The 26,674-nt window shown below is 42.7% G+C and overlaps 2 protein-coding genes across 4 annotated transcripts in view; both read right to left on the reverse strand.

Moving 5' to 3' along the window:
* The window catches only part of pak6b (p21 protein (Cdc42/Rac)-activated kinase 6b), a 59,143-nt gene extending 55,468 nt beyond the window's left edge, over window positions 1–3,675 (reverse strand). Inside the window, exon 1 of one of the 2 annotated variants that reach the window (XM_060917934.1) lies at window positions 3,587–3,675. The gene's annotated coding sequence lies outside the window, so the exon portion shown is untranslated. Of the gene's footprint in view, window positions 1–2,807; window positions 2,935–3,586 lie in introns of those variants that run through there. The other variant, XM_060917933.1, reaches the window with a different exon arrangement.
* A 7,191-nt stretch (window positions 3,676–10,866) lies between these two features.
* The window catches only part of bub1ba (BUB1 mitotic checkpoint serine/threonine kinase Ba), a 52,958-nt gene continuing 37,150 nt past the window's right edge, over window positions 10,867–26,674 (reverse strand). For both annotated transcript variants that reach the window (XM_060917932.1, XM_060917931.1), the window contains exons 12-16: window positions 19,026–19,184; window positions 18,799–18,935; window positions 14,880–15,024; window positions 14,638–14,774; window positions 10,867–11,159 (exon numbers count right to left, since the gene is read on the reverse strand). In XM_060917932.1, the coding sequence (XP_060773915.1) occupies window positions 11,015–11,159; window positions 14,638–14,774; window positions 14,880–15,024; window positions 18,799–18,935; window positions 19,026–19,184 (723 nt within the window). In that variant the 3' untranslated portion in view covers window positions 10,867–11,014. The remainder of the gene's footprint in view (window positions 11,160–14,637; window positions 14,775–14,879; window positions 15,025–18,798; window positions 18,936–19,025; window positions 19,185–26,674) is intronic.

Genomic DNA, 26,674 nt, shown 5'->3' on the forward strand with positions numbered 1-26,674 from the left:
CACTTCTTTGTTCCACCACCATGTCTCCTTGTCTTCCTTCCTCTTTCCCAATGACCACCCTAGCACTTTCCTTGCTGCCTCTCTTACTAGTACAGCAGTAGTATTCCAATCTTCCGGCAGATTTCCATGACCACTCAATACTCGTCTCATTTCTTCCCTAAACCCCTTCTGATGGTTCAACCTCTTTTAGTTTCCACCACTTAATCTTCGGCTCCACTATTTCACACTTCCTCTTTTTCATTTTCAAGCTCATCCTGCACACGACCACTCGATGTTGTCTAGCTACACTCTCCCCTGCCATCACTTTACAGTCTCCAATCTCCTTCAGGTTACCCCTTCGTCCACCTGTGTAGATCTTCCTCCACTCTTAAACGTCACCCTGTGCTGCTCTTTCTTCTCGAAGTATGTATTGACTATTGCCAAATTCATCCTCTTTGAAAAATCAACCACCATTTGCCCTTTCACATTTCTCTCTCTTACACCATATCTGCCCATCACATCTTCATCTCCTCCGTTTCCCTCGCCAACATGTCCATTGAAATCTGCTCCTATCAGCATGCGCTCCTCCCTCAGTAAACTTTCTACCACTTCATCCATCTTTTCCGAGAAAGACTCTTTCTCTTCATTCTCACATCCAACCTGTGGGGCGTACGCACACACAACATTGATTACCACTCTTTGAATCTCCAACTTCATGCCTATCACTCTATCTGACACCCTCTTCACATCAATCACACTGTTGACCAACTCTCCCCTCAAAACAATACCAACACCATTTCTCTTTCCATCCACTCCATAATAAAACAACTTGCATCCACCTCCAATGTTCTTGGCTTGCTTCCTTTCCACCTCGTCTCCTGCACACACAAAATGTCCAACTTCCTTCTTTCTATCATACCTGCTAACTCTCTCGCTCTGCCAGTCAATGTTTCCACATTCAGTGTTCCTACCCTCAATTCTAAGCTCCTTCCCTTCCATCTTTCACGCTCTCTCCTAACATGCCTCCCCCCTCTCTTTCTCCTTCTCCGTTTTGGCGCAACAGTAGCACACTTTCCACCGGCACCCTGTTGACCAACAGTACCAGAGGCCTTCTCTTGTCAGGTTTGTAGTGGTGCCATATTCTTTCCATTTTACTATAATGGAGTTAATGGTGCTCCATGGGATATTCAAAGATCTGTGTAGATCTTCCTCCACTCTTAAACGTCACCCTGTGCATGATCCATCACATGATGTCTGTATAAATCAACCTGTTCTGGAAGGACCCTGACTCTGCAACACTACTAAACAAGCAACATGAAAACCAAGGAGCCTCTAAACAGGTCAGAGACAAAGTTGTGGAGAAGTATAGATCAGGGTTGGGCTTTAAAAAATATCCGAAAGTTTGAATATCCCACAGAACACCATTAAATCCATTATAGTAAAATGGAAAGGCCGCCCACCAAAACTCACAGACTGGGCAAGGAGGGCATTAATCAGAGATGCAACAAAGACACCAAAGATAACACTGAAGGAGCTGCAAAGATCCACAGGGGAGATGAGAGTATCTGTCCATAGGACCACTTTAAGCTGTACACTCCACAGAGTGGGGCTTTATGGAAGAGTGGCGAGAAAAAAAAAAAAGTCATTGCTTAAAAAAAAAAAAAATCACATTTGGAGTTTGTCCAACAGCATGTAGCAGACTCCCCAAACACATGGAAGATGATTCTCTGGTCAAATGAGACAAAAATTGAACTTTTTGGCCATCATGGGAAATGCCATGTGTGGTGCAAACCCAACACCCTGAGAACACCATCTCTACAATGAAGCATGGTGGTGGCAGCATCATGCTGTGGGGATGTTTTTTATCTGCAGGGACAGGAAAGCTGGTCAGGACTGAAGGAAAGATGGATGGCACTAAATACAGGGCAATTCTGGAGGAAAACCTGTTTGAGTCGGCCAGAGGTTTGAGACTGGGACGAAGGTTCACGGTCTAGCAGGGCAATGACCCTAAACATACTGCTAAAGCTACACTGGAGTGGTTTAAAGGTAAACATTTAAATGTCTTGGAATGGCCTCGTCAAAGCCCAGACCTCAATCCAATTGAGAACCTGTGGCATAACTTGAAGTTTTGCCTTGAGGAATGGGCAAAAATCTCAGTGGCTAGATGTGCTAAGCTAATAGAGACGTACCCCAAGAAACTTGCAGCTGTAATTGTAGCAAAATGTGACTCTACAAAGTATTGACTTTTTTTTTTGGGGGGGGGGGGGGGGGGAATACCTATGCACACTCCAGATTTATGTTTTTTCCGCTTAATTATTGTTTGTGTAAAACAATAAAACAACAATTTGCACCTTTAAAGTGGTTATGTTGTGTAAATCAAATGGTGCTAATCCTCCAAAAATCCATTTTAATTCCAGCTTGTAATGTGACAAAACAGGATAAACTACAAGGGGGATGAATACTTTTGCAAGGCACTGGAAGTAAGAACATTTTGGACGTTGCACCAAAATGAAAATTACAATAATCTCTCAGGCAAAATGCAAACTTTTTTTTTTTCGCACGTCTAGCCTACATTTTCAATGAGAAAGGTAGAAAAGTGTAAATGAAAGTCAAACAAAGAAAAGATTGTTTGCGGAGTCACTACCCATCCCGCATTTCATTCTTCCCATTAACTTCAGTCACATGACCTTCCCAGTTGAAGATTTTGCCTTATTACCTCTTATTATTTTATACATTTAGACCCATCCTTTCCCTCTCAGAACTACCTTCTTAACCTGTCTTAAGAAGAAAAGAATGATCCAAGAGAGGGAAGAAAAGAAAAACCTTACCTTTCTGCCCAGAAGTGGGAAACGGGCTTCAAGATAACGCGGCAAAAGACACTCGCACAACACCTTACAATCTGTCTGTCTCGCACATACAGAGCTGTGGTAGCTGCTCCTGTCAACATGCAGCACACAGGCCAGCACATGTTGGGATGAGTTGGGTGCGTTCTTCTGCGGAGGTGGTGTGAGGCTGGTTAAAGCAATCCCTGCGAGGGCTAATTCGTCACAGGGCTTATTCACCTCCTGTAATTGCTTCTAGTACTGGTTTATGTCTGAGGTAAATGAGCACCAGGAGAATTTGATTTTTTTTTTTTTTAATCCCTGAACTATCTTGGGAATTTGTCTATGGTGGGTCACAAATTTGTGGTTATTGATGTTTTTCATTAATCCATGCATACCAATCACTCATTCTTATCTTCTGTCATCATTTAGTCCTGAAAACCAACCAGCAGTAATACGGTTTATATTGAGAAAAAAAAAAATTCTGCCACACCCTGGAGGTATGCTTCACTTGAGTTAAGCCAAATATGTGTACAGGCAAGTACACACACGATACAGTTAACGCAGCCAGGCGCAGTGTTAATGTTCATGCTGCTTAGCAAATATTTGCTCACAGAAAAGAAAACCTTAATATGACCGCAACACCCCAAAAATTCAAGAGTTTCACCAAACCCGAATATAATGATGAGAAGATCAGGAGATGATCATGAGCATACCATTCCCTTCCTCTCTCACAGTCTTAAAGAGCAACAATCAAGGGTTCAGTAAATACATCTGCCACTTACAGGTCTTAGCCCAAATCCATAAGGAACCATTACTGTTCACAGGACCCTTGAGTTCAGTCAGACATTCCAGACCTTTGAGGTAGAGTAAAGGAACGGCGACTTGCTCACCCCAGTGATCATATCCTCGTAAAAGTGCCGTTGTACAGCCATTTAAATAGCAAATGAGCAGTCACTCCTCCTAGCAAACAAAGATACAACACCTGTGGTCTTAACTGCCTCAAGGCTCACATTACATGAAAGGCTTAGAGGAAGGACGGCAGAGGTGCTTGAAAGCTTGTGAACCCTTGAGAATATTCTATAGTTCTGCATAAATATGACCTAAAATATCATCAGGTTTTCATATGAGTCTTAAAGTAGATAAAGAAAACCTCCTCTTCTTCTGGCTGCTCTCGTTAGGGATCGCAACAGTAGATTATCATGATCCGCTTATTTGATTTGGAATAGGTTTTAACACCGGACGCAACCTTCCCCGATCTATCTGGGCATGGTCCAGCACTAAGTATGCACTGGTTTGTGCAACCCCAGTGGATGGGTATTTTTACCGAATCTGCATGTTGTTGAACTGTGGGAGTAGATAAAGAGAACCCAGTTAAACAAATGAGACAAAAATATTATACTTGGTCATTTATTTATTGAGGAAAATGATCCAATATTACATATCTGTGAGTGGCAAAAGTATATGAACCTCTAGGATTAGCAGTTAATTTGAAGGTGAAATTAGAGTCAGGTGTTTTCAATCAATAGGATGACAATCAGGTGTGAGTGGGCACCCTGTTTTATTTAAAGAACAGGGATCTATCAAAGTCTGATCTTCACAACACATGTTTGTGGAAGTGTATCATGGCATGAACAAAGGAGATTTCTGAGGACCTCAGAAAAAGCGTTGTTGATGCACATCAGGCTGGAAAAGGTTACAAAACCATCTCAAGAGTTTGGACTCCACTAATCCACAATCAGACAGATTGTGTACAAATGGAGGTAATTCAAGACCATTGTTACCCTCCCCAGGTGTGGTCGACCAACAAAGATCACTCCAAGAGCAAAGCGTGTAATAGTCAGCGAGGTCACAAAGGACCCCAGGGTAACTTCTAAGCAACTGAAGGCCTCTCTCACACTGGCTAATGTTAATGTTCATGAGTCCACCATCTGGAAAACACCGAACAACAATGGTGTGCATGGCAGGGTTGCAAGGAGAAAGCCACTGCTCTCCAAAAAGAACATTGCTGCTCATCTGCAGTTTGCTAAAGATCATGTGGACAAGCCAGAAGGCTATTGGAAAAATGTTTTGTGGACGGATGAGACCAAAATAAAACTTTTTTGCTTTAAAATGAGAAGCATTATGTTTGGAGAAAGGAAAACGCTGCATTCCAGCATAAGAACCTTATCCCATCTGTGAGACATGGTGGTGGTAGGATCATGGTTTGGGCCTGTTTTGCTGCATCTGGGCCAGGACAGCTTGCTATCATTGATGGAACAATGAATTCTGAATTATACCAGCGAATTCTAAAGGAAAATGTCAGGACATCTGTCCATGAACTGAATCTCAAGAGAAGGTGGGTCATGCAGCAAGACAATGAACCTAAGCACACAAGTCGTTCTACCAAAGAATGGTAAAAGAAGAATAAAGTTAAATGTTTTGGAATGGCTAAGTCAAAGTCCTGACCTTAATCCAGTGGAAATGTTGTGGAAGGACCTGAAGCAAGCAGTTCATGTGAGGAAACCCACCAACATCCCAGAGTTGAAGCTGTTCTGTACGGAGGAATGGGCTAAAATTCCTCCAAGCCGGTGTGCAGGACTGATCAACAGTTACCGGAAATGTTTCATTGCAGTTATTGCTGCACAAGGGGGTCACACCAGATACTGAAAGCAAAGGTACATATACTTTTACATATAAAGATATGTAATATTGGATCATTTTCCTCAATAAATAAATGAGCAAGTATAATATTTTTGTCTCATTTGTTTAACTGGGTTCTCTTTATCTACTTTTAGGACTTGTGTGAAAATTTGATGATATTTTAGGTCATATTTATGCAGAAATATAGAAAATTCTAAAGGGTTCACAAACTTTTAAGCACCACTGTACACGTGCTCCGATTAAAATGGCCGGTGTGAGTATACAATTCAGTTCACCATTCGAAATACAGTAGACCCCCGCCTATTCGCGGTTCAGTATTTGCGAATTCACATATTTGCGGGATTTTATATAAAACATATCTCCTATACATTCACGGAAATCTCAGCGATTCACGGTCATTTGCGGCGAACATATTGAACGTTTACGCACTGCGAACGTTTACGCACTGCTACATTCTCGGAGCCGAATGCTCGCTCGCTATTGGCTGAAGTTTGAATGGCGGGCTGCTGCTCATTGGCTGATATGAATGAGCTCATTGTACAGTACAGTCTCGCGGTTCCCGTAGTTCAGACTTGTTCACGTATTGTGCGTTCTTGGTATTTTTGAATAATTTTTACGCCCTACAATGGCTCCTAAACGCTCTGCATCTTCTAAGGCTCCTGCCAAGGAACCTAAGCGCCAGAAGAAGGTAATGACGCTACAGGAGAAGGTAGGACTTCTCGATATGCTAAAGGAAGGGAAGAGTTTTGCGGCAGTGGCTCGTCACTACGGCATCAACGAGAGTAGTGTGCGCTACATAAAGAGCAGTTTTATGGGGGGGGGGGGGGGGTGTTACAAGTATTCGCGATTTTGGCTTATTCGCGGCCATGTTCGGTCCCTAACCCCCGCGAATACTGAGGGCTTACTGTAAATGGACTAGACTAAAGGAATCGCTTTCAGACATGTTTATGCTTATTACAGAGGGAAAATGTGTTCCACTGAGCTCTAGCGCCAGGCCATTTCCGGGAAATAAGAGTTTAGGTCATGGCAACAGCGTGTGTATGTCAGCCTCAGTTTGGAGGTTTCAGTTTCGAAAACTCTAAGAGGTAAGAGTAGAATAATATAAAAGTACAGACACTTGGTATATTTTACTCCTGTAACTTTTAAATTGTTCATTTTGGGATTATGCTTCATTTTTGTGGCTACTGTCTCAGAGTAAATATATGTGCTATATTTACTGTAGGCGGCACGGTGGTGTAGTGGTTAGCGCGGTCACCTCACAGCAAGAAGGTCCGGGTTCGAGCCCAGTGGCCGGCGAGGGCCTTTCTGTGCGGAGTTTGCATGTTCTCCCCATGTCCGCGTGGGTTTCCTCCACAGTCCAAAGACATGCAGGTTAGGTTAACTGGTGACTCTAAATTGACCGTAGGTCTGAATGTGAGTGTGAATGAAAGTGTTTGGTGTTGCAAGTCCAGTCCAGCTTGCTGTCCAGCCACAGCCTGAGGTACTTGTAGGAATCCACAGTCTCCACCTCGACTCCCTCGATCAGAACTGGTCATGACCTTGGTCTGGACCTCCCAAAGTCAATGACCAGCTCCTTGATCTTTGAGATCTTGAGCTGCAGATGGTTCCTGTTGCACCACACAGCAAAGTCCCTCACCAGACTCCTATACTCCTCCTCTCTGTCGTCACTGATCCACCCAACGATGGCCGTGCCATCGGCAAACTTCTGAATGTGACACAGCTCCGAGTTGTAGCAGAAGTCCGCGGTGTACAGGGTGAAGAGAAGAGGGGCCAAGAAGATTAGGCTTGAGCCTTTGCCCTTTATGCACCAAAATTCCTCCAAATTCCTTGAATCGTTTGATGAGGATGATGTATACATCTTAGATGGTGAAATATCCAAATCCTTTCCTATCTTTCTTTGAGGAACATTGATTTTAACAACATTTAAAGATTTTTCTCACACATTTGTTGACAAACTGGAGATCCTCGGCCTCTCTTTACTCCTCAAATACTTGGTCTTTTCCGGATACTGATTTTATACCAAATCATGATTGCAATCATCTGTTTCAAATCACATCATTAGTTAACTGTTTTACCTCATTACTATCCCTAAATTGCCCCGTCCCAACTTTATTTTGGAACGTGTTGCAGGCCTGAAATTCAGGAACGGATGTAGATTAACAAATGAAATGAAACTGACCAGACAAAACATGAAATATCTTGGGTTCATTCTGTCTGCAATGAAATACAAGTCAAAGTAAATTTAGAAATCACTGCTCTCTTTTCTTATTTGCATTTTCCATACAGTCCCAACATTTTCTGATTTGAGGTTGTACTTGGTCATTTATTTATTGAGGAAAATAGTCTATTACGTTACACTGAGTGGCAAAAGTATGTGAACATCCAGGATTAGCAGTTAATTTGAAGGTGAAATTAGAATCAGATATTTTCAATCAGGCAGCATGGTGGTGTAGTGGTTAACACAGTCACCTGACAGCAAGGAGGTTCTGGGTTCGAGCCCAGTGGCCTTTCTGTGTGGAGTTAATTGGAGGCTCTAAATTGATGGTAGGTGTGAATGGTTGTTTGTCTGTGTGTCAGCCCTGTGATGATCTGGCAGCTTGTCCAAGGTGTACCCTGCCTCTCACCCAGTCAGCTGGGATAGGCTCCAGCTTGCCCGTGAACCCTGCACAGGATAAGCGGTTATGGATAATGGATGGATGTTTTCAGTCAATGAGATGACAAATCAGGTGTGTATGTGGGTGCCATGCTTTATTTAATATTTAAAGAACAGGGATCTATCAACGTCTGATCTTCACAACATGTTTGTGGAAGTGTATTATGGCACAAAGAATATTTTGGAGAACCTCAGAAAGACAGTTATTGATGCTCATCAGGCTGGAAAAGGTTACTAAACAGTTTGGCCTCCATGGTTAGACAAGTGGAGGAAATTCAAGACAATTTTTACCCTCCCCAGGAGTGGTCAACCAACAAAGATCACTCCAAGAGCAAGGCATGCAATAGTCTGAGGGGTCACAAAGGACCCCAGGGTAACTTCTAAGCAACTGAAGGCCTCTCTCACATTGGCTAATGTTAACATTCATCAGTCCACCATCAGGAGAACACTCAACAATGGTGCGCATGGCAGGGGCTGCTACTGCTCTCCCAAAAAAAAATTTTTAATTGCTGCTGAGCTCCAGTTTGCTAAAGAAAGAAACACTGCATTCCAGCATAAGAACCTTATCCCACCCAAGAAAGAACAAATATGAGGACATTTGTCCATGAACTGAATCGGAAGAGAAAGTAGGTTATGCAGCAAGACATCGACCTTAAAAGCATATACGCAGAGCCATGGCCTCACGTTTTGTTTATAAAAACGCCTTGAGACCTCAAGAATGGCATAGGAATAGTTTTAAGCATTAACAATAAATCTAATATAGTAATTTTTATGATTAAAGTGATTCATATAGGTAGCGGTCTGAGTGAATGACCTTGACATCTGTAACATCACAGCAGGAAGTCTATCGGTCTCATCGCCATTTCCGCTATACTAAAACACAGAGTTGACTGCAACTCCGATCCTCCATTTTGAGCCAATTTATCACCATGCCATGTAGATGTGTTGCTGGTGGGTGCAGCAACACGACAGAAGGTGGATTTATGTTGCATTCATGGCCCAAGAAATGTTCAAACTGCAAAGATTTGGACGCGTTTTGTGAGGAAAAAAAATTCATGGGCACATTGGGCGCCTACAAAGTGGTCTCTCCTTTGCTCTGCACGTTTTACTGAAGACTCATACGAAACCTCTGATCTGTTAAGGAGCATTGGCTATAAGCCTGTATTGAAAGAGGGTGCAGTACCAACAATTAAAGGAAAAGAAAACTAAAAGAAAAGCAAAGTTCAGTTGTAGCAGTTCTCCCAGAGTGTGAGCTGAGCAGTAATGGCGGAGTACTCAGTATGGAAAAAATGGAGAATGAGTGGACCAGTTGTCAGATTTCTCTGCTGGATAGGCTTTTTTTTTCTCTCTGCTGGATATGCTTGTCTCAGCAGAAATATCTCGCCCTTACATGGAAGAAGTGAATGAATGAAGAAATGAAAGTCAGATTGTTTCAAAACAAACTGGCCACAGGATCGGCCTTCAAGAAGCGAGACCACAGATGGGCAAGATGCAACTCTCATTTGTTTACCTGCATTTAGATTAATACATGTAACTTGTATCAGCGTGTTTAAGTTACCGGTATAAGATTATTTAACTTGCTTCAGAATGTGATTGTCTCAGTTCATCCGATTATTTAATTAGCCTTTTACGTTTTCTCAGTGAAAATGTATGAATGTACATGTAAGTTATAACATGTATCCTGTTTTAATGAGAGTCACATGAGTGTCAGTTCAATTCCATCCAGTTCTCTGGCTTTATTTCGTAAGGTGGGGGCCTCCGTGTTTCTAATCGGATTCACTTTCCGATGGTTTGAACTGATACGGTTTTCTTGTATAGCAGTAACATATACACACATTCCAATTTCAGGACCATCACAGTAATGCATCTGACTATCTGAGGAATCCGAAGAATCTCCAGTAAATCTGAACGAAGAGGCCATCGCAACCACTCTCACCTGCCGAGTCCGGCTTTGGTCTATAGCTGTCAAAGGCCTCGGCCTTAAAACTGGTTACTGCTGTGATGTCACGCACTCGGGGCTGGCTGGCTCAGCGGGGCAGCTCGAATGCCAACTTTGCAGTTGATTTTAACTCTCAAAAATCTATTTTTTTTTATTCCCATTTATGTAGCATACAAGAGTCAAGGATGGAGATACTATCCACTCAGAAATGTATTTAAAAATAAAAAAGGTTCTGCGCATCTCCTTTAAGCACACAAGTCATCCAACCAAAGAATGGTTAAAGAAGAATAAAATTAATGTTTTGGAATGGCCAAGTCAAAGTCCTGATGATAATCCAATAGCAAAGTTGTGCGAGAAGTTCACAGCAAATATTCACATATTTTTGCCACTCACTGATATGTAAAATTAGATTGCTTCCCTTAATAATTAAATGATCAAGCATAATATTTTTTTATCTGACTTGCTTGAATTCTCGGTCTACTTTTCAGACTTGTGTGAAAATGTGATTATGCTTTAGGTGATATTTATGCAGCTATAAAGAAAGCCCACTGGTCACATCAATCAGGTAATACAGAAAACTTCAAACTGTGTGGGTCGTCTGCTTTCGAGAGTACGGATACAATTGTTTTTGTACACAAAGGAAACCCAAATCTCTTTACAATAATACAAAAACTGTTCAGTTTTAATGGCATAATACTGAAGAGTGCTGTAATTCATAAAGGTTGTCTTTGGTTAAATCATTGGCTATAAGTAGCCTCCCCCCCCCCCAGATATTTCCCTTCCAACATAATCACAAATCAACAAAAACAAGCATTTTTGATTGTGCTGTATTTTGCCCATTTATTGAACACACAACACGAGTACAGGATAAAAAAAAAAATAATAATGAAGCAAAATTAAGAATATGTAAGAATACTTTATCGGAACTTAAAAGAAACGAAAGACACACAAACACAGAAAAGTGACTGACAGCAGAAATTACAGAGAAATCTGACACTCCAAGCCTTCATAGAGTGTGTTCTTTATGTTGTTGATTAGGTTGGACAAAATAAACTCCGTTGAGTTGTCCTCTGGATTCAAAAGGTTGTGGAAAAAATCTTGCCACAAAGGACCAAGCAGGTTGCTAAAAAAGAAAGCCCAAGCATGTTAAAATACTCATACGACCCAGTTTTTTTTTTTAAAGATATTTTTTACCTTTATTATTGGACAGGACAGTGTAGAGACAGGAAATGAGCAGGAGAGAGAGACGGGGAGGGATCGGGAAATGACCTCGGGCCGGAATCGAACCCGGGTCCCCGGATTTATGGTATGGCGCCTTATCCACCTGAGCCACGACGCCCCCCATACGACCCAGTTTAACAAAAAAAAAAAAGTTGGGACGCTGTATAAAGCTGTGAGGCGGAGTCTCTCAGAAGTAACAATGGGGAGGGGTTCACCACTTTGTGAAAAACTAAGTGGGCAAATAGTGCCCCAATTTAGTGAATGTCTCAATGTAAAATGGCAAAGAATTTGGGGATCACGCCATCTACAGTACATAAATCATTAAAGGATTCAGAGAATCTGGAGAAATCTCTGTACGCAAGGGACAAGGCCAAAAACTAAACACAGGATTTCCTTGATCTTCAGGCCCTTAAAAGCGGACACAATTCTGTGTGTGTGTGTGTGTGGGGGGGGGGGGGGGGGGGGATTGCTGCATGGGCTCAGGAACGCTTTCAATAACCAACATCCGTGAACACCGTTCATCACTGCATCCATAAACGCACATTAAAATTCTACCATGTAAAGACAACCCAATATAAACAATATCGGGGGGGGGGACCCACACCACACACACTGCTGCTTTCTCTGGACCCGAGCTCATTGACGAAGGACTGGGGTGAAGTGAAAAACTGTCCTGTGGTCTGATGAATCGAAATTCTTAATCTTTTGATTACGTTCATTATGTCTTATATTAAATAAGGTTATTTTTTTCTTTTTTTATCAGACATCTACTTTTTAGGTTTGTTTATCTGACGTTTCGACGTACGACTGTCGTCTTCCTCAGAGTGTCACCGGATGTTGTTGGTGACACATCTTATCAACTGATGTTTCCGAAGGCGTGACCTTCCTGTCTGGTTTGACAGGTCGGTCACGCCTACTACTGTCTGTTCGTCCCCTGAAAGATGGCACTCCAGGTATGGGAGAGCATGTATGCTCCCTCATCCCGGTTGATGGTCCTCGGGCTCCTCTTTTGGATCTCCATGACCTCCTTGATCCAGTGCTGATGTTTATCATCTTCTGTGCGGATGACTCTGGCATTCCCCCAGTCCATAATATGATTTTCCCTTTTGCAGTGATCTGTTATGGCTGATTTATAATTTTCCTGTTGTGCCTTTTCTTTTATTGTTCGGGTTTGTCTTATAGCTGTCTCCTTTTCGCACTCCATGTTCATTTTTCCTTGTGTTGAAACTCCTTCCTGTCTCTCCGATGTAAGTTTTATTGCATAATTGGCATGGAATCTCATATATGATGTTGCAACTTAATCGAAATTCTTTTTGGAAAATCACGGACACCACATCCTCCAGGCTAAAGAGGAGCAGGACCATCTGGCATGTCATCAGTGCACAGCTCAAAAGCCAGCATCTGTGATGGTATGAGTGGGCATTAATGCACATGGCATGGGTAGTTTACACATCTGGGAAGGTGTCATTAATGCTGAATGATGTATACAGTTTTTGGAGCAACATACTGCCATCCAGATGACCTCGTTCAGGGACGACCTTCCTTCTTTCAGCAAGACAACGCCAAATCGCTGTCTTCATGCATTACAACTACATGGCTCTGTAGTAGAGAGTCCAGGTGCTAAAGTGGCCTGCCTGAAGTCTATACCTGTCTCCTATTGAAAACTTTTGGTGCATTATGAAACAAAAAAATATATGACAAAGGAGACCCTGAACTGTTCAGCAGCTGATATTGTATCTCAGGCAAGAATGGGACAACATTTCACTTTCAAAACAGCAGCAACTGGTCTCCTCATTTTCCAAACATCTTCAGTGTTGCTAAAAGTAGAGGTGATGCAACACATTTCTTCTAAAAATACGTTACTTGCATTAGAAGAAATAGAAGAATTTGTTTACCTGGGTTCAGCTATTAACACCGAGGCAAAGTGTAAGCAGAAAGTAACCAGAAGGCTCACCAACACAAAGAATAAAATTCAAAGCATATGTACCATCTGGAAGAGTCAAGCAATCAGTAACAACTTAAAGCTCAAAATTATCAGAGCAACCGCATTTGTTATTGCCACCTACGGATGCAAATCATGAGCAACGGCCAAGCAAGCTGAGAAGGTAGATGCATTCGAGATGTGGGCATACAGGCACTTGCCAAGAACCTCATGGAGAGAGCATCGAACCAATGTTTGGGTTCTAGAAACGTTGAACACCAAGGTGATGCTCTGAGAACAAATCGCGAAAAGAAAGATGGGTTTTTTCGGCCATGCCATCCGACATGAAGGACTAGAGAAAGTCATCGTTTAAGGAAAAGCACCTGGAAAGAGACGAAGAAGCAGACCCCCACAAACATGGCAACAAGACATCACGAGATGGACACAAAAAAGCCTGGCGGAGGCGTCAAGGATGGCAGAAGATCGCAGAGGGTGGTGTGCTTTCAAAAAGACCACAGCAGCTCATTTACGAGCCATCTGATATAGAGAGAGATGCAGCACAATAGTAAACATGTCCCTTTCCCAACTTTTTTGAAACATGTTGTTGGTATCAAATTCAAAACGAGTGCGCATTTTATATTTACACACGCACACCAAATATTTTCTGTTTCAACAGTCGTCTTTAGACTATTTTCAATGAAATATGGTGTTTCCATGATTTGTAAATTCACATTGTTTTTATTTATTTTTTACACAGCGTCCCAGCATTTTTAAGAAACGGGGTCGTATAATTAACCATCAATCAGTCAATAAATATGAAGCAAAATTGAATAACAATTTACTAGAATTAGAATTCAAGTGAAACCGTAAATACACTACCGTTCAAAAGTTTGGGGTCACTTTGAAAGGTCCTTATTTTTGAAAGAAAAGCACTGTTCTTTTCAATGAAGATCACTTTAAACTAATCAGAAATCCACTCTGTACATTGCTAATGTGGTAAATGACTATTCTAGCTGCAAATGTCTGGTTTTTGGTGCAATATCTCCATAGGTGTATAGAGGCCCATTTCCAGCAACTCTCACTCCAGTGTTCTAATGGTACAATGTGTTTGCTCATTGCCTCAGAAGGCTAATGGATGATTAGAAAACCCTTGTACAATCATGTTAGCACAGCTGAAAACAGTTGAGCTCTTTAGAGAAGCTATAAAACTGACCTTCCTTTGAGCAGATTGAGTTTCTGGAGCATCACATTTGTGGGGTCGATTAAATGCTCAAAATGGCCAGAAAAATGTCTCGACTATATTTTCTATTCATTTTACAACTTATGGTGGGAAATAAAAGTGTGACTTTTCACGGAAAACACAAAATTGCCTGGGTGACCCCAAACTTTTGAACGGTAGTGCATATTCTAAATTTAATACCCTTTTTGTACCACTGTTCTAAAATGTATATACCCTCACCTGAATTCAAGGGTCCTCTGCTGATCCAGAGGTCCACGGTCCTCGGTCAATCTCCAGTACGATGCATCCTTAATTATCTTCATGTTTTTCCCAAACAGTAGCAAGTGTACTATTTCTGCAATGCCACAGAGGTCCACCTGTTGAGAGATGAGAAGAAGTGCATTAGGACCAGTTCTTCTGTTTAACGCTACACATTTGGTTGCAAAAGAGATATTCTAGGAAAGCTGGATACGAGATTTTACCTGGTAAGGAGAAGCGGAGGGCAACAATAAACCCTGTTTAATATAGTTCTGAGCCGAGGGAAGAGACTGCACGGTCTCCACATCAGTCTGCAGCTCCAAGTCCAACGAATGTGAGAAATCCATGCAGACGACACTGTCTGCACAGCTGGGGAAAATAATCATTACACCTGAGCATGAAGGCAAGTAGCAGGTAGGTATGCATCAAATTCAAATCGATATTACATTTTAATATTAACGTAATTGGCTAACCCATCATCAGGTGTCATAAAAAAAACCCAGTACACCACAATACCATAAGACTATCAGGGTTCCTGCTGGCACTCATCATTGATGAATATAATCCATCAGTGACGAAGAGAAAATTACTCGCACTCGTCGCAGTGACGAATGTACGTCACTATCATAAGTCACACCTTTTCTAGAAATCCCTCCGTTTGCTGAAATCCAACCCCAGTGAAGAGACAGCAGGAAGCCAGAGTGTAAACAACAAGCACAGGCTTGTGACCAATAAAAATCGACTACACAATGACCAAATGAGCGCCAAGCTTTTGCCCAATCGCCAATGCGTCTAAAATTGGCCTGGTGTGGTGGTGTAATCATCTCTGCATGAACCAAACAATGGCGCAGTCTAAGCTGGCGAAGTTTTTTGGATGAGCTTCTTCAAGCACGGAAGATGATTTAAGGGCTGAAAACAGCCATAGGGGAGACACATTCAGAGTCCCTACCGTCCCCAAGCACATCACATGGTGTCAGTAATACAGGGGTCGGTTTAAAAGAAAAAAAAGTTAAAAGGGAGGCTCTGGTCTAACTAACAGCAGTGTTGTAGTCAAGTCAAGTTTGTTTGTATAGCGCTTTAACAATAGACATTCTCCCAAAGCAGCTTTACAGAATTTGAATGACTTAAGACATGAGCTAATTGTATCCCTAATCTATCCCCAATGAGCACGCCTGTGGCGACGGTGGCAAAGAAAAACTCCCTCAGACGACATGAGGGAGGAACCAGACTCAAAAGTTGTAGTCGAGTCACTAAACCTCAAGTCTGAGTCCAGTCTCGAGTCCCCAGTGTTCAAGTCCAAGTCATTAAAGAAAATTTCAAGTCCACTATTGATCCAAGTCGAGTCAGAGTCCAAAACTCCAATCGCACCATGTGACGGTGTTTGTTTCAGCGCCATTAACATTAGTTTGTTCCTGACCATGCCGTATGAACAGGTGAATGTGCTTCTCTTTATCAGGGAGCGTGAAGTATTCTGTCAGAGATGGTTGGGAGATGGATGGAAGTGCAGAAGGTGCGTTTATTAATACAAGTGAAGACGGTAAACAATCCAGAACGGCAGGAAAAATCGTAAAACGGTGAAACAGATGATAGGTCGAGCGAGGCACAAACAGGCTATCGTAGACTCGGCAGGATCAAAGACGAGAAACAGGAAATCTGGGATCAGGAAACCAAACGAGGAAATAAGGCTCGGTAATGCGCCAGCAATGCAATTCAATACTTCGCAAAGTAAGTGTGTTTTCACAGTTTTTATATCAGCATGCTGATTGCGCCTTAATCCTGTGCAGGTGCGAGTCGTTTATGGTGCGCGCGAGAGTCCGCGCTGTCCGGAGTGCACCCAAGAGTCTCTCTGATGCACACGCCAAGGCGCACAGGTGTGACACTCTTGCACAAAATTAGTACAAAAATTAACGTAGATATAAATCTCTTATGCCAAATTATTTTGGCATGTTACAAAATATAAAGAAAAAATCCGAGTCCGAATGCAGTTAATGCACGAGTCAGAGTCCAAGTCAAGTCATGAGTCCTTAAAATTAGGGCACGAGTCGGACTCGAGTACTACAAACCTGACTAACAGTATGACATAAAACGCGATGTCATTCTGTGTTCAGCTTCTAAATCGACAAGAAATTCGGATTCTTTCACTGTTAGTTGTTCCAAGACTCTTCTCGACTCTGTCGAATTGTAAATCAAGTTGTGTGTTGAAGTAAAGACTAAAGGGAGTCCTAATACTGCTCGAATAATTCTCTGCTAAAATAACCTTCAGTAAGCTCAAACTAAAGAGGTTTATTTTCGCTTGATGGTGCACAGGGGGCCCAAAATCAGGTCTCTTTTATTAGATGCTGGAGTGGAGCCCAGTTGTACATGTAATGGACAAACCAAGCTGTATCTGTACAAATATTTGAATTGTGCCAGTTTGATTGGTATAATTCTGTATCAAGTCCACTTTGATAAGTCGGTAATGATGAAAAGAAAAAAGTAAAGCATACTTCTTGATCTTTATTTTTCAAAGAAAAAAATAGAACATTTTTCAGAACGCAGGGGGAACGCTGCTATATTCATGTACCAGGGTATAATACCAGGCTTATTATAGAGCCATTCAAATTAAAATGTGTGGCAGCCTGGAAAAACCCTTCACATGGTGAAATTGACATTTTTCCCCACTACACACGCGTTCTGAACTTAAATACAGTACGTTTCTCTTTTGCATGCATCTAACCCAAGAGTAAAAGTTACAGCATTTTAAATTCTACTTCTCCCTAAAAGTGTAAAGGGAGAAATTTATATTTAACGAGTTTATTTTGATTGTGGAGCTCTGCTCACGTCAAAATATACTACAGGCAGAAAACACTTTCTATGGGCAAAATGATTTTTAGGCCCTGTCCACACGGCAACAGATTCAGGTGAATCTGATAAAATTGTTTATCGTTTCGGCCTGGCGTCCACACGGCACCGGCGTTTTGGGTGCCCCAAAACGAAATCTTTTGAGAACGGGTTACAGAGTGAAAAAATCTGGCAACGGCCCTGTTGCGAAGTCATCTGGATGAGTAGAACGGATTTGTTTACGATGACGTCACAACCACATGACTGTCAGCGCTTCACGCTGGGTAGAAGTGTAACGAACTCGATGCGAGTTGTCAACAAATCCTATAACTTGGTTCATGAAACGCGCTTACAAAATATTTTCACTGTGAATATTTATTGTGTAATGGTGCAAAGTGAGAGAGAGAGAGAGAGAGAGAGAGAGAGAGAGAGAGAGAGAATAGCCCTTAGGGAAGAGTCTTTAGTCCAAACACTGCAGAAGTACTGAGTATAACCAAACCGCACACCGCCCGTGCGCTTTCCAAAAACAAAAACAATCCCGCCAGCAAAAATAGGGAAAAAAAAAAAAAAAAAAAGGAGCGATCTCACCTCTTCAGATGTTGGTTTAAGTCGGACAATACATTCCTCAAAAAGGGTGTAGAAGAACAAAGTAATCCATCAATGTGTAGCATTCAATTTATTCCGGACCATTAAAGAATTCTGGAGGATATCAGAATGTTGGCGTACTGGCTTCCATCTACCCCCATTCATTCCTCTTTCTGCGTCTTTCTTTTTACGCTACTGATTAATCAAAACTTTGTGGCTGATGCTACAGAAGAAGGGGTTTATGTGCATGCGTCTACTTCCTCTATTGTTCTGGTGTCTCCGATGGGACCATCTTACAGCGCACGTAGAGGTGTGGCATGTGTATTGCATCATTTTTAGCAAGCGTTGCGTTGCCATATGAACCTGATATTTTACTGATCCGTTGCCCATGTGGACGCGATATTTAAATAAATAAATAAATAAATAGCGTTGCCATTGTTGTGTGAATGCAGCCTTAGTCTTTTTAGCCATTTGCCAGAATTCAGCCACAGTGACACCTGACTGGTTTTCCCAGACCATCACGCACATTAGTCGTTAACTACAGTGGAAGGTGTGTAGAAGAGTGAGAAAAGAAATGTATGTCTGGACATGCAGACAGGTCCTTTTTTACTCCGTAAGAGGAGTTAATAACATAAGCTCCTTGAGTTCAGACACCGCCATGAGGCATCTCTTCATTTTATAACAGCAAAGCAACAGGCACTAATACTTTCAGTAAGATTCGGTGTCTTTGGTTTGTACCTGTGGCACACCATTAGTGTTTCAGGCTGCAAAGCCCCGTGAACAAGTCGACACGAGTGCATCCGTTTCACCATCTCCAACAACCAAATGGCCAAAAGTGGAATATCCCGTTTATCCAAGTTGTCCTCCAGTAACTCCTATACAGAAACAATATTATTTTAAACAACTGGTAGTAGAAAGTTTATTCAACAGTATTTGCAATTAAACAACAACAAAAAAATCCATACTTGAATCGTTCGCCCTTGAGGAACCTGCCAAAAGGTGAATGATCCATTTTCGTAGAGGTAACAAGTGCTCGGATCATGACAATGCTGTTGATCAGCAGGCAGTCTGGCCCTCAGTTGTGAGCTAATATAAAAATCCCAAGGTACCGTGGATTCATCCATCTGCACAATCCAGAAAAATAGAATAGGTTAGTTTTAATCCAAGTGTTTTTCACATGAAAAATATTTTAGCACTCATGAATATTCATTTGCAAAGCAGTTCATATTATCGCATGATAATTATGATGTAAAATACTGACAAAATGTACTGCAATAATAAAAACTGAAAAGGTTCTGACAAGAAAATACGGCAATTTCTTTATTAAACTGTTTATCACATCTTTCCTACAACAAAGCAAACCCGTGGTAAAAAGCAAGAAAAGCCGATGGCCAGTCCAGCAGTCATCTGCGCTAGTGATTGCTTTGCTAAGCATCTCCTTCTGGTCACAAGCTCGGATTATAAGTGTCAATCAGGTGCCAATGCATCGACCTAGGGTGTTGCCAAGTGGTCTTGAATCTATTTTTCTGGCGGAATAGAGTATTGGTTATGATGAGTTGATGTTCGGTGCACAAGGTAAGCAAAAGCAAACCATTCGAATTGCAGTTCCTACGCCATCCTTACCAACTATTCCTTTCCAGAGCTCATCGTCTCTTCCAACCCTTGCATAGAAGTCACCTAAGACGACAATCTTCTCACCTTTGTGGATGTTTGACAGGAGTGTGTCCAGAGTTGAGTAGAAAACTTCTGAGACCTCATTTTCTGCAGCAAGGGTCAGAGCATGGGCACACATCACAGTGGCGTGCTGGTTATCATCAAGGGTAAGGCACAGGGTCATGATGCACTCCGTTCCGATTGTGAAGCTGACACCATGCATCCTTGGCTCACCCTTGCCAAAAGAAGGTGTAGCCACCACCAGGTTCTTTCAACTACCCTGCTCCAGCTTTTTAAGTCTTCTGAAGAGCAGCAACGTCGATATGGAAGCGGTTCAGTTCCCGGGACACAAGAGCAGTTCTTCTCTCAGGACGATCAGAGTGTTCAGTGTTGTCCAATAGGGTGCGAATGTTCCAGGTTCCAAATTTTAACTTGTAGGTTTTTCGACCGCTGGGTTGATGTTCTTGCTGGACGCAGTATGAATGAAACAGACTATTTTTAGGACACCTTTTCTTGCCCCGTCCAATTATTGGGGTGAGCAGAGTGGATCCTGAATAGGGCTGCTCAGTCACAGAGAAAGCTGCCGAATCATTCTCTTGTTCAAGAGTGAGACGACTGAATCAGTCTCTGTCAGCTAAACGTGCCGGTTTGAGGCTCAGGACTCCCAGATCACACAAATCCTGTCCCCGTTACCTCTCGCCGAAGGACTTAATCCTTTAGTGGACACCTTGTGTGCGAAATCTTTTAGCGTGGGCCAGACTGATGCACGACAGTAAGCACACAGGGCTTTACAGAGAAGAGGTCCAGATCAAGTGCAAGGAAACCTCGATAACTGGGGATCTGATCTCCGCAGCAATCCACCTTTGCAATAAAAGCAAAGTTGTGCCAAAAGCTTTCTCCTCTTCTATACGGGTGCACATGCTACACTCCACTAAATTAAATTTAACAACTCATTTCTCAGTGAAAAACAAGAAAGGGGACTCACTGCTTTCTGCAGTCTACAATGGAAAGCAATAAAATTGGAGACTCAAGCCCTTTTCACATACGAAACCTGTTATTGTATGAGGTTTAAAAAACATGGAATAGATACGTTTTCATTTACACGCCGTCTTCCATAAAGGAAAAGTAACAGATCGTGTATTCCCACCTGACTGTATTTAATGAGAAGTTTCTACACAGTGTGAACCGTGCAAGGCGGCAAGCCCATTTTTGTGAAAAGCCCAAGCTGAGACATTCGCTCCTTGCAACAGGACACGAGTCGAGCTGCACCATGTCTCTCTTAAGAGAGTACTCGTCCCGTTTCTCAAGATTTGTTTTGTTCAAGCAAAGGCTATAACATTTTTCCTGTACAGTGGGACCACCATATTCACACAAGCATGACCCCTCGAACTACAATTCCCACACACCCTGCTTATAGACAGCATAAAACATGCACACCAGCTTTCACCCCCCCCCCACTTATTACTCGCCTTATTTAAACCAGGCTCTTATTTCGTCATATTTGTCTTTATTTTCCATGCCAATGCTTGTTGGATTCCTCTTTTCTACTCTCGTCCTTTTGTTGCTTTGACTGTCCTGTGTAAATAAATGTTTTCCGCACTTGCATCACTCACCGTGCCTCAACCATGATAAAAATATTAAGTGGAAATTTTAGAATCCAAAGAGAAAGGGGGGGAGATACAACGACTCATACCTTATTACAGTATATGGTTATAACTTATTAGTTACTGTTGAGGTCATATTCTGCGTTGTTTACAAAATGAAACGATCATAGATACGCATGCACACAAAAACGAGCTTTATATACACAGGGTCGCTCCTATCCATGGCTTCGGCTCCGCGAGTCAGATCTCAGAACATGTCCCCGTGGATACGGCACTCCCACTGTATCTGCTGAGGTTATATTTACTCGTTTTTTGAGTTTAATACTGGTTGCTTTACACTGAGGCGGTATGAATAGTGCTATCGCAATATCACTACATCATGGCCAGCAATGCCAAGACGGGTCACAACACGCAAATCTGATGGTTCTGATTCCCACTGGAGCCGTGACAAAACATTTCTGTAAATATTACTCAGCTGACATGGGGAAGATTAAAGCATTGACTTTGCCATTTTACGACCATTCCCACAGGACACAATTAAATAAATAAATAGATAGATTTAGGCACTGCCTAAAAGCAGAGCTCCCATCCGTTTCTGGGTTGTAGAATTTTCTTATACATCATAGCCAGTCTCTTGTTTTATTTCTTTACTGGCTAGCACTGGCCACTAGGCGGTGTGTATGACTGCTAATTGCTAACACTAGGCGGTGTGTATGACTGGTAATTGCTAACACTAGGCGGTGTGTATGACTGGTAATCGCCAACACTGGCCACTAGGCGGTGTGTATAACTGGTAATTGCTAACACTGGCCACTAGGCGGTGTGTATGACTGGTAATTGCTAACACTGGCCACTAGGTGTTGTGTATGACGTAATTGCTAACACTGGCCACTGGGCGGTGTGTATGACTGGTAATTACTAACACTGGCCACTGGGCGGTGTGTATGACTGGTAATTACTAACACTGGCCACTGGGCGGTGTGTATGACTGGTAATTACTAACACTGGCCACTGGGGGGTGTGTATGACTGGTAATCACTAACACTGGCCACTGGGTGGTGTGTATGACTGGTAATCGCTAACACTGGCCACTGGGCGGTGTGTATGACTGGTAATCGCTAACACTGGCCACTAGGCGGTGTGTATGACTGGTAATTACTAACACTGGCCACTGGGCGGTGTGTATGACTGGTAATTACTAACACTGGCCACTAAGCGGTGTGTATGACTGGTAATTGCTAACGCTGGCCACTGGGTGGTGTGTATGACTGGTAATTGCTAACTGGCCACTGGGCGGTGTGTATGACTGGTAATTACTAACACTGGCCACTGGGCGGTGTGTATGACTGGTAATTACTAACACTGGCCACTAGGCGGTGTGTATGACTGGTAATTACTAACACTGGCCACTGGGCGGTGTGTATGACTGGTAATCACTAACACTGGCCACTAGGCGGTGTGTATGACTGGTAATCACTAACACTGGCCACTGGGTGGTGTGTATGACTGGTAATCGCTAACACTGGCCACTGGGCGGTGTGTGTGACTGGTAATCGCCAACACTGGCCACGAGGCGGTGTGTATGACTGGTAATCGCTAACACTGGCCACTGGGTGGTGTGTATGACTGGTAATCACTAACACTGGCCACTAGGCGGTGTGTATGACTGGTAATTACTAACACTGGCCACTAGGCGGTGTGTATGACTGGTAATTACTAACACTGGCCACTGGGCGGTGTGTATGACTGGTAATCGCTAACACTGGCCACTAGGCGGTGTGTATGACTGGTAATCGCTAACACTGGCCACTAGGCGGTGTGTATGATTGGTAATCGCTAACACTGGCCACTAGGCGGTGTGTATGACTGGTAATCGCTAACACTGGCCACTAGGCGGTGTGTATGACTGGTAATCGCTAACACTGGCCACTAGGCGGTGTGTATGACTGGTAATCGCTAACACTGGCCACTAGGCGGTGTGTATGACTGGTAATTGCTAACACTGGCCACTAGGCGGTGTGTGTGACTGGTAATTACTAACACTGGCCACTAGGCGGTGTGTGTGACTGGTAATTACTAACACTGGCCACTGGGCGGTGTGTATGACTGGTAATTACTAACACTGGCCACTGGGCGGTGTGTATGACTGGTAATTACTAACACTGGCCACTAGGCGGTGTGTATGACTGGTAATTACTAACACTGGCCACGAGGCGGTGTGTATGACTGGTAATTACTAACACTGGCCACTGGGTGGTGTGTATGACTGGTAATCGCTAACACTGGCCACTAGGCGGTGTGTATGACTGGTAATCGCTAACACTGGCCACTAGGCGGTGTGTATGACTGGTAATGACTAACACTGGCCACTGGGCGGTGTGTATGACTGGTAATGACTAACACTGGCCACTAGGCGGTGTGTATGACTGGTAATCACTAACACTGGCCACTGGGTGGTGTGTATGACTGGTAATCGCTAACACTGGCCACTAGGCGGTGTGTATGACTGGTAATCGCTAACACTGGCCACTGGGCGGTGTGTATGACTGGTAATCACTAACACTGGCCACTAGGCGGTGTGTATGACTGGTAATTACTAACACTGGCCACTGGGCGGTGTGTATGACTGGTAATTACTAACACTGGCCACGAGGCGGTGTGTATGACTGGTAATGACTAACACTGGCCACTGGGCGGTGTGTATGACTGGTAATTACTAACACTGGCCACTAGGCGGTGTGTATGACTGGTAATCGCTAACACTGGCCACTAGGCGGTATGTGTGACTGGTAATTACTAACACTGGCCACTAGGCGGTGTGTATGACTGGTAATTACTAACACTGGCCACGAGGCGGTGTGTATGACTGGTAATTACTAACACTGGCCACTAGGCGGTGTGTATGACTGGTAATTACTAACACTGGCCACGAGGCGGTGTGTATGACTGGTAATTACTAACACTGGCCACTGGGCGGTGTGTATGACTGGTAATTACTAACACTGGCCACTAGGCGGTGTGTATGACTGGTAATTACTAACACTGGCCACTGGGCGGTGTGTATGACTGGTAATTACTAACACTGGCCACTGGGCGGTGTGTATGACTGGTAATTACTAACACTGGCCACTGGGCGGTGTGTATGACTGGTAATTACTAACACTGGCCACGAGGCGGTGTGTATGACTGTTGGTACACGTACAAACCACAAAAAATAAAATAAATAAATCGACTCAATGAGTTTACCATTTTTTCTTAGGTATGGTGCTCCGCTAATAATAATAATAAAAAATGGAAAATACGGTTTTCACTGTGAACGGAAATGGGGCATTACGACGCTTACAGGATCTGATGAAGTCATCATGTACAGTGGTGCTTGAAAGTTTGTGAACCCTTTAGAATTTTCTATATTTCTGCTTAAATATGACCTAAAACATCATCAGATTTTCACACAAGTCCTAAAAGTAGATAAAGAGAACCCAGTTAAACAAATGAGACAAAAATATTGTACTTGGTCATTTATTTATTGAGGAAAATGATCCAATATTACATATCTGTGAGTGGCAAAAGTATGTGAACCTCTAGGATTAGCAGTTAATTTGAAGGTGAAATTAGAGTCGGGTGTTTTCAATCAATGGGATGACAATCAGGTGTGAGTGGGCACCCTGTTTTATTTAAAGAACAGGGATCTATCAAAGTCTGATCTTCACAACACATGTTTGTGGAAGTGTATCATGGCACGAACAAAGGAGATTTCTGAGGACCTCAGAAAAAGCGTTGTTGATGCTCATCAGGCTGGAAAAGGTTACAAAACCATCTCTAAAGAGTTTGGACTCCACCAATCCACAGTCAGACAGATTGTGTACAAATGGAGGAAATTCAAGACCATTGTTACCCTCCCCAGGAGTGGGCGACCAACAAAGATCACTCCAAGAGCAAGGCGTGTAATAGTCGGCGAGGTCATAAAGGACCCCAGGGTAACTTCTAAGCAACTGAAGGCCTCTCTCACATTGGCTAATGTTAATGTTCATGAGTCCACCATCAGGAGAACACTGAACAACAATGGTGTGCATGACAGGGTTGCAAGGAGAAAGCCACTGCTCTCCAAAAAGAACATTGCTGCTCGTCTGCAGTTTGCTAAAGATCATGTGGACAAGCCAGAAGGCTATTGGAAAGTGTTTTGTGGATGGATGAGACCAAAATAGAACTTTTTGGTTTAAATGAGAAGTGTTATGTTTGGAGAAAGTAAAACACTGCATTCCAGCATAAGAACCTTATCCCATCTGTGAAACATGGTGGTGGTAGTATCATGGTTTGGGCCTGTTTTGCTGCATCTGGGCCAGGACGGCTTGCCATCATTGATGGAACAATGAATTCTGAATTATACCAGTGAATTCTAAAGGAAAATGTCAGGACATCTGTCCATGAACTGAATCTCAAGAGAAGGTGGGTCATGCAGCAAGACAACGACCCTAAGCACACAAGTCATTCTACCAAAGAATGGTTAAAGAAGAATAAAGTTAATGTTTTGGAATGGCCAAGTCAAAGTCCTGACCTTAATACAATTGAAATGTTGTGGAAACCCCTGAAGCGAGCAGTTCATGTGAGGAAGCCCAGCAACATCCCAGAGTTGAAGCTGTTCTGTATGGAGGAACGGGCTAAAATTCCTCCAAGCCGGTGTGCAGGACTGATCAACAGTTACTGCAAACGTTTAGTTGAAGTTATTGCTGCACAAGGGGGTCACACCAGATACTGAAAGCAAAGGTTCACATACTTTTGCCACTCACAGATATGTAATATTGGATCATTTTCCTTTATAAATAAGTGACCAAGTATAATATTTTTGTCTCATTTGTTTAACTGGGTTCTCTTTATCTACTTTTAGGACTTGGGTGAAAATCTGATGATGTTTTAGGTCATATTTATGCAGAAATATAGAAAAGTCTAAAGGGTTCACAAACTTTCAAGCACCACTGTATACCAATGGGGGGGGGGGTATGAAAACCTTCAAATTATACCATATTACATGGCCTAACGTGCGTAGATAACAGTAGGCGCTTTATTTATAGGATTCTGGCAGCACCTGCTGACGTTTTCCTGCCTTCTGTGAAATAAGAATGAGGAATTGTATTATTCTAAAATGCTGTGTCTGTAGGTTCGGCTACTCGTTTAAACCCTAATATGAAGTGCTTCCGCACATGGACAGTCATACAAGGACTCACTTTTAGGCAGAGGCAGAGTGAAAAAGCCTTGAACCAGGTACATAATTAGCATGTAAAGCTAACTTCTGTCAACAGCGTATTTTGAGTATGCAGTCAAATAAATGCTTTCCAGTAGAAATGCAGAGAACAGGAAGA

Source organism: Neoarius graeffei, chromosome 3, assembly GCF_027579695.1.
Source record: "Neoarius graeffei isolate fNeoGra1 chromosome 3, fNeoGra1.pri, whole genome shotgun sequence".
In the NCBI taxonomy this organism is placed as follows: Eukaryota; Metazoa; Chordata; class Actinopteri; order Siluriformes; family Ariidae; genus Neoarius; species Neoarius graeffei.